The sequence below is a fragment of the Nicotiana tabacum genome, chromosome 10 (assembly GCF_000715075.1).
Source record: "Nicotiana tabacum cultivar K326 chromosome 10, ASM71507v2, whole genome shotgun sequence".
NCBI classification, from domain to species: domain Eukaryota; kingdom Viridiplantae; phylum Streptophyta; class Magnoliopsida; order Solanales; family Solanaceae; genus Nicotiana; species Nicotiana tabacum.
The window spans coordinates 24,177,399-24,186,123 of NC_134089.1; the positions used below are offsets into that span (position 1 = coordinate 24,177,399).

An 8,725-nucleotide genomic window follows, 5' to 3' on the forward strand; every position below is an offset into this window, starting at 1 on the left:
GAAGTGACGCCAACAACATTAAGGCCAAGTCACCATCATCATAAGTTGTATCCATATTTTGCAAATCTGTGACCAACTTATTGAAACTGGTGATATGTTCATTCATCGTGGTACCAGGAACATAGGTGAAGTGAAACAGTCTCTTCTTCATGTACAATTTATTTTGACTGTTTTTCTTCAAAAATTTATCCTCCAGTGCTTTCCATAATTTACTTGCAGAAGTTTCCTTTGTGTATGGATATTTCTGCTCTCTAGCAAGGTAGGATCGAATGGTACCGCAAGCAAAACGGTTGAGAATCTTCCAATCTTCTTCTCCAATAACATCTGGTTTCTTTTCTTCAATGGCCAGATCTAGCCCTTGTTGAAAAAGGACATCTAGAACCTCGCCTTGCCACATCCCAAAATGTCCGGACCCGTCAAAAATTTCTACCGCAAATTTCGCATTTGACACAATTCTTGTCATAAGCGAAGATGCCAATGATGACGTATTGTTGACACTTGATGTAGATTCTTCTTGTTTATTGTCTTCCATATTTGACACAAATATTATTTAATAGCTGACGACACAAATCAAGATTATTCCTTTCTGATGTAGAAGATCAGACTAAGCTGCAACCACAGAGCATACTCAGACAGAACCTTGACTCAGTTACCAAGATAAATCTTTTCTGATGTGGAAGATCAGACTATGCTGCAACCACAGAGCATACTTAGACAGTACCTTGGCTCTGATACCAATTGTTGCGAAAGCCAAATGTATATAGTATGAATAAGTCACAACTACTATAACAAAAATTATGACAGCCACCAAAAAATAAATAAGACAATAAAGCAACAATAAAGGGAACACCAGAATTTACGAGGTTCGGCTAATTTTGCCTACTCCTCGGACACAACCAATATTTTATTTCACTCCAAAAATACAAGTGAAATAATACTAAAGAGAGAAGATACAAATGCCTTAAACAGATGAGAAGGCAAATGAGAGGTGTGTTTAAATCCTAAACATTAGGCCTTCTTTTATAGGGAAAATTTCCCAACCAAATGGCTAACCCACCGATGTGGGACTTTGCCAAATTCAACAAATCTCTACCTTGGCAAAATTCCACATCTTCAATATTCTCTCAATAACAAATTTTGGTTGTGTCTTCATCTTCAATCTTCAGTTATCATCCTAAGTGTTCAAAAATGAATATCACTCACTTGAGTTTTGCAGATGACTTGCTAATGTTTGCCAAGGGAGATATAATTTTTGTAGGTCTACTGCACAAAAATTTGGCAACTTCACATCTGTCTCAGGTTTGCAAGTTAATCTGTCAAATAGTGCTATATATTTTGGTGGAGTTTCAGGCCCTATAAAATATGATATCCAGCAGCTGTTGGGATATGGGCATTGGGAATTACCTTTTAGGCACTTAGGGATTCCATTGGCTTGAAAACTGAAGCTAGTTAAATGGCAACCCCTAATCACCAAGATCACTGCAAGGTATCTCCATGGATGGCAAAGAAGTTGTCATATTCTGGCCGAGTCCAATTGGTGAAATCAGTACTATTTGGAGTTCAATCTTATTGGTCTCAATTGTTCATAATACATGCTAAGGTGATGAACGCCATAGAAGCTTACTGCAGAAGCTATATTTGGTCTAGAGCAAATGAAATTACTAAAAAGTCATTGGTGTCCTGGAGTAAAATGTGTGTGCCAGAATCAACTAGAGGTCTAAACCTCACAAATTTGAAGATCTGGAGCAAAGCAACTATAGCTAAAACATGCTAGGAATTACATAGTAAAAAAATACTCTATGGATCAAATGGATACATGTGTATTACATAAATGGGAAACAATTAGTGAATATGCCTATTCCCCAGTAAGCAAGCTGGATGGCAAGGAAAATATTCAAGGCAAAGAAGGAGTCGAGCATTGTGGATCATGATTCATTAGGCAGGAGAAGCATAATTAGGAGCATTTACCTGAAAATGATTGGGAAATTACCAGAAGTTACCTAGAAGGATCTAATGTGTATGAATGCAGCAAGGCCGAAAACAGTTTTCATAACATGGCTCCAACTTCAAGACAAACTACTCACAGCAACAAGGATGAAAAGCCGGGGAATGCAAATAGATACAAGGTGTCAAATGTGCAAACTAGTAGAGGAGAGCAGTGATCACTTATTTGCTGATTGTGAATTTAGTAGACGAGTGTGGGGTAAGCTAATGGCTTGGATACAAATTGCTTGGCCAACAATGACTTCATGGGATCAAATGCAAAACTGGATAGAGCAAAGTATAAGAGGAAAAGACAAAACAAGCAAGAATTGTGAAAATGATACATACAGAGTTCATCTAGGCAATATGGATTGAGCGAAATAACAGAATTTTTGTGCAGAAAGAAAGTACAAGTGATGTTATAGCTAGAGAAATAGCTTATACTTGTCATGTTCGCGTTGCTCATAACCTTAGGATACCTCTACAGAATTTTATATTTCATAGCTAAGGTGTACAGGATAGTCTCCATCAGTGAGGTTCTTTTGTTTGATATATGATCAACAAAGTGAGTTATAAAGTCTAGTTGGATTTGTAAATATTTTACTTGATAATTAATGAAAGTTGATAGTTACCAAAAAATAATCAATATTTATCGTAAAAACCCATTTAGAAATTTTATATGTAGAAGTTTCAATTTTCAAATTACTTTCCCTTTACTAACCTTGGAAAAATTTATAACGGCCATTGAAATAGGAAAATATTTTTCAAAGGCTAAAAACTAAAATGAAAGAATACAAATCAATCGAGAAATAAGGCAAAAGAATCGAGTCATGAATGCATAAAGCGTTTCTCTCGGTTTCTGTTCTTCTTACATCCATGCCCTTATATCTCCTATTCTATACTCCTACGTCTTATTTAATTTCTACGTCGAAACTCTTTCTCACATTCTCTACGGTTTTCAAAAGAAAAGCTCAGCAACAAAGGTGAGAATGTTTATTTCATCCCTTTTACTATTTGCTTTTTTTTTTTCTTGTTAGATTTTACGTATATTTGAGTTCATTTTAAGTTTTTAATTAGAATTTAGCATGTGTATGAACTATAGTTAACCTGAATAGTTGCGCCCCCTTTTGTTATTGTTGAAACTAAGGTGACAAAGATGACTATTCTGCTTTTTTTGTTCATTTTTATTTCCTCCTTCGCCTTTGAATACCCTATACAGCCTATAGTTACAATTTTAGGCTTTTGAAATCAAAGCAGAGGTGAAATTATGATCGATTTAATTTCCTTTTTACAAGTATTTTGAGTTCTGCATATTCATTTTCTTGTGATCGTCATTAAGTTTTCGGAAATTACCGTTCCGGAATACAAATTCAGCTTGCATAATAGTGTAAGCATGTGTCTACGAACCGATCAATTACCAAAATAATGAAAAAGAACATGAATAGTTTAGGTTCAAATGGAATTTTGAAAATGAGGTGTAAATTGTAAAATTTTATTGGAAATCAGCTTGCAATTTTATGATGCATTGGCTTTATATTTTGGTACAATTATATATCGCACACGTGGCGTCTGCTTGACTGAATATTTGTGTCTCATCGTGTTGGGCTAAACCAACCCAAAGATATTCTTAACATGATGTGATATTGTTCGATTTGAGACAAGCCAGCACGTTTTTCCCCAAAAGGTCTCATACATCCCTACACTTTATATGTAGGCTCTCAATCTTTTCAGCTACCAATGTGGTACTTTGTTCGTTGACCTAACACATTAATTTTGATATCCATCTGGAGTAACTGATTTGGTCCTAATTTATGTTTTTATTAAATACTGTTTCATCTTACATCTTACATGAGTGAACAAGATTCTTACTCCTTTTTTAATATGATGAACAGGAATGAAGTATTGCTCTAAGTTTGGGATTATCATGATGTCCTAGTATTATGTAGTTGAATGAACGTGAACAGAAAAATCTGTACCTGCTATATTTTTCTAAAGTTTCGCTATTTGGATATATAATTTTTGGACAAATAATGATTTTTCCTCTGATTAAAAATATTAAAAATCAAATCAAACCAAAACCAAACTTGAGTTATAAGGATTTGATTTGGGCTTAAAAAAACCAAATACTGAAAACACGAGCAGAGACAAGCTATTTCATTTCATTTCTGAAATGTGTTTGTTGAAATACACTACCTTTGCCGTCAATGTTTGAATCTTTTGTTACTAAGCTGCCTAATGTATTGGACAAAGCACTCAAATCTTCTTCAGATAGTAAAAGGTTTCATTCGTGTTTCGTTAGCCTTGTTTTTGAGTTGGTTATAACTTTTTTACTTGTGTGAAACTTTTAGAAAATGGCCGATGTTGAGGACATTCAACCTCTTGTTTGTGACAATGGAACTGGAATGGTTAAGGTAATGAATTTGCTTCCAGTTGTTAGCAGTTTCTTTTAAATTTCCTCATTCATCCTAGTTTTTAATCTCTCCGTAAAATTAGGAAGCAATATATGGTTAAAAACAATTTGATATTTTATTGCAGGCTGGATTTGCGGGAGATGATGCACCAAGGGCTGTTTTTCCTAGCATTGTTGGTCGTCCCCGTCACACCGGGGTGATGGTAGGCATGGGACAGAAGGATGCATATGTTGGAGATGAAGCACAGTCGAAACGTGGTATTCTCACACTGAAGTATCCTATTGAACATGGGATAGTAAGTAACTGGGATGATATGGAAAAGATTTGGCATCATACATTCTACAACGAACTTCGAGTTGCTCCTGAAGAGCATCCGGTTCTGCTCACTGAAGCACCTCTTAACCCGAAGGCTAATCGTGAGAAAATGACTCAGATAATGTTTGAAACGTTCAATGCACCAGCAATGTATGTTGCAATTCAAGCTGTTCTGTCTTTGTATGCTAGTGGACGTACAACTGGTAAGATATTTGCACACTGTAGTTTTTGCTTTTGAGTGTTAACTGTGTTTTTGTGTCAATAATAAGGAAATCCATTTAAGCTAGTTCTAGTCATTGATGTAAAATAGTATCATGATAAATCTAGCAGATCATATTAAGGTGATATTTTCTTCTAACAATATAGTTTGATGACCTTTTTGTGGAGCGATTGGAGTAGTTGTGTATATGGATGGGAAATGTTCGACAATATGGGAAAATCCTAGCTGGTTTTTTAAACTTTGTTTGGACTAATAGACCAAATTTTTGGAGAACCAACTTTAACAGACCTTAATAAGGAATACCAACTACCAAGTACTTTTATTGAGTGTACTGGAAAAAATTGGCGAATGAAATAGCAGTTATTGTAATTGTGCAAATGGTTCAGATGTTGTGACAGCCTTGGCGTAACTGGTAAAATTGTTGACATGTGACCAGGAGGTCACGGGTTCGAGCCGTGGAAACAGCCTATTGCAGAAATACAGGGTAAGGTTGCGTACAATAGACCTTTATGGTCCGGCCCTTCCCCGGACCCCGCGCATAGCGGGAGCTTATTGCACCGGTTCAGATGTTGTGACCTGGGGTGGTTTATTTATCAAATTGTATAGGTGATAAACATGGAATGAATTGCAGCCGAATAGGATTCCTATTCTTGGAAATTTACGCAAATTTCTTGCAGGTATTGTCCTGGATTCTGGAGATGGTGTCAGCCACACAGTTCCTATTTATGAAGGTTATGCACTCCCTCATGCTATCCTACGTCTCGATCTTGCTGGTCGTGATCTCACCGAGTACATGGCGAAAATTCTCACTGAACGTGGATATTCCTTCACTACAACTGCTGAGAAGGAAATTGTGAGGGATATGAAGGAGAAACTGGCATATCTTGCTCTTGATTTTGAGCAAGAATTGGAGACGTCCAAGACAAGCTCCTCTGTCGAGAAGAACTATGAACTGCCTGATGGACAAGTGATTACTATTGGGGCTGAACGTTTCCGATGCCCTGAAGTTCTTTACCAGCCTGCCTTGATTGGAATGGAAGCTGCTGGAATTCATGAAACGACATACAATTCTATAATGAAGTGCGACGTGGATATTAGGAAGGATCTCTACGGAAATATTGTACTTAGTGGTGGATCGACTATGTTTCCTGGCATTGCTGACAGAATGAGCAAGGAGATTACAGCCTTAGCACCAAGCAGCATGAAGATCAAAGTGGTTGCTCCTCCTGAAAGAAAGTATAGTGTCTGGATAGGAGGTTCCATTTTGGCATCCCTCAGTACCTTCCAGCAGGTTAGTATTTTCCTTCTTTTTCGGTTATTTGAGTTTAGCCATCCGGTTTTTAAAATCCACTCGCTTGACTAATCCAGATCTTACCGTAGAAAGCCCACTTATTGGGGGTTAGCATTTTCCTTCTCTTTGTTTTTTGTTTTTTGGGTTTAACCATCCGGTTTTCGAAATTCATTGGCTCGACTAATCCAGATTTCATCATAAAAAGCCCAATATGGGGGCGGTTAGCATTTTTTTTAGTTTAACCATCCGGTTTTCGGAATTCACTGGCTCGACTAATCCAGATCATGCCGTAGAAAGCCCATTATTGAGGTCGGTTAGCATGTTCCTTCTTTTTTCTTTTGGGGTGTAACCATTTGGTTTTTGAAATACACTGGCTGGACTAATCCAGATCACGCTGTAGCGAGCCCGCTATGGGAGGTTTAGCATTTTTATTTTTTTTTGTATGTTTAACCATCCGATTTTCTCTGAAATCCACTGTCTCGACTAATTCAGTTCGCGCCGTAGAAAGACCACTATGGGAGTTTATCGCTCCCAACCAAAGAGGGGCATATTCCTTTATTCTTATACATATATTCTCCTTCTCAACTGGTTAACTCATTTATCTTTATGTTAATGATGATAATTAACATACTTATAATTCTTTGGATTGTAGATGTGGATTGCTAAAGCAGAGTATGATGAGTCTGGCCCCTCCATTGTGCATAGGAAGTGCTTCTAATCATAAAATGATAAGGCAGTTGAGTCGGATTCAAGATTTGAGTTTCTGATGGCAATGACCCCTCTTCTTTTGGTTTCATCTCTATATATCGTTGGTGTAATTTTTAGTTCTTTACTTTTAATCAATTGTATTCAAAATATCATGTTGTATTTCTATATTTTGTTCTTTTTCTGCAGTACCATTTCAAGAGGACCATCTAATAAGTTTTTCAGCTGAATAGAACTGTTCATTTTTATGCCTATGTCAAAGCAATGTACAAATCTACAATTATAGAGCATCATCAAATTTTAATATGTGATAGACTGGACCTTATTTCTATTTTCTTAACGAAGAGATAATAAGAGAAATCCCGATAAAATATATTGAAGTTTAAGTGGCACTTTGTCCCTCGTCCCCAAAGTGTGATTTGAGATCTTGAAATTGAAATATTAAAGACAAAAGTCAAAAGGTTACTGAATCTGAGAATATTTATAGCGCAGCCACGGCGCCAGAGAACTCAACTGATATGCTAAATTTGTTTAGTAAGTTAAAGACTTGTTTTTACACAGATTTAACTTTTCTTAAAATGGTTAGGAATAGTAAAAAAAATCACACAAACATTGACTTGGTAGTTTCAAATCCTTCCATCTAAGCATCGACATCGCAAAAAGATCATTAAACAAAAATATATTTACTAAATTATACATTTCGTTTTGTTGTTGTGAAGGGGAGATTCGATGCAATATTAGAAGTTACCGCCGTATAAATAAAAATTACGGGTTTAAGTCACAAAAATAACAAAATAAGACTACATACACAAAACATAATGTGATTCGACTTTTTCCCGGATCTCGCACATAACGTATCTTAGTCCTTTTACATGTTTAGGTATTTACGTTTATCGTAATTTTCTTCTATCTTTAAAAAAAATGACTAAAGTTTACATTCTTCTAAGGTTGTTGCATTTCATTCATATTTTATTTATTGATCATTAATAAATATTTCCAAATTGTGTATGTTGATTTTTTATATGATTTGCGAAAATTTTCTAATCTATATATCTATTAAAGCAAGAAAGTTAATATATATAATTGACATTATGGTTAAGCCAAGTGGCAAGCTAATAAATATCAATAGTATATGGTAACTATAATATAATATAATATAATATAATATAATATAATATAATATAATATAATATAATATAATATAATATAATATAATATAATATAATATAATATAATATAATATAATATAATATAATATAATATAATATAAAGTTTTGAATTTATAGATAAAGTTCTAAAATTTGAATTTAAATTAAAATAAAATTTATCTTTTTTTATCATGTTATTATACTTAATTCGGTTAATGATCATATGCAATCATGTTAGGAACTTTTGTTATTTTTTCTAATTATTTAAATATTACTTCGCCTCTAGCAAAAAAAAACTACTCCATATAACTATAAAACTCTTTCACATTTAAAATCCTATAAGTATAGTTCTTTGAAACACTGTAGCTAGATTTGAATAAAATGAAATTCTTTAAAAATAAATGTAATATATAGGGTGCACGTCTATGTTTATCTAAATAACAAAAAAGAGTTTACAAAACCAAATAAAAGTTTATTTATATATATAATAAAGTAAACATACATGCTGGAGAAAGAAACATCACAAAATCAGTCAATATTAAGAAAAAAAGTTGTTTCTTTTTTCTTCTTGAAGAATATTTGTTTGAAGAGTCAATTTGCATAAATGGACATCAAACAAATAACAAAACTTTGACTATACAATTACTATCAT

General features: G+C 34.5%; 1 protein-coding gene across 1 annotated transcript; it reads left to right on the forward strand.

The window, feature by feature from the left end:
- The first annotated feature begins 2,820 nt into the window (after window positions 1–2,820).
- Window positions 2,821–7,236, forward strand: LOC107762468 (actin-71). Its single transcript, XM_016580833.2, has 5 exons — window positions 2,821–2,966; window positions 4,332–4,394; window positions 4,519–4,912; window positions 5,607–6,220; window positions 6,873–7,236. Exons 2-5 carry the CDS (start codon window positions 4,335–4,337, stop codon window positions 6,936–6,938), a joined length of 1,134 nt encoding a protein of 377 aa, XP_016436319.1. The 5' UTR covers window positions 2,821–2,966; window positions 4,332–4,334; the 3' UTR covers window positions 6,939–7,236.
- Window positions 7,237–8,725: the final 1,489 nt, after the last annotated feature.

Coding starts and splice junctions, on each gene's coding strand:
- LOC107762468 (XM_016580833.2), top strand. CDS start 4,335: ATGGCCGATGTTGAGGACATTCAACCTCTTGTTTGTGACAATGGAACT. Junction 4,395..4,518: donor ATGGAACTGGAATGGTTAAG/GTAATGAATTTG, acceptor ATTTTATTGCAG/GCTGGATTTGCGGGAGATGA. Junction 4,913..5,606: donor TGCTAGTGGACGTACAACTG/GTAAGATATTTG, acceptor AATTTCTTGCAG/GTATTGTCCTGGATTCTGGA.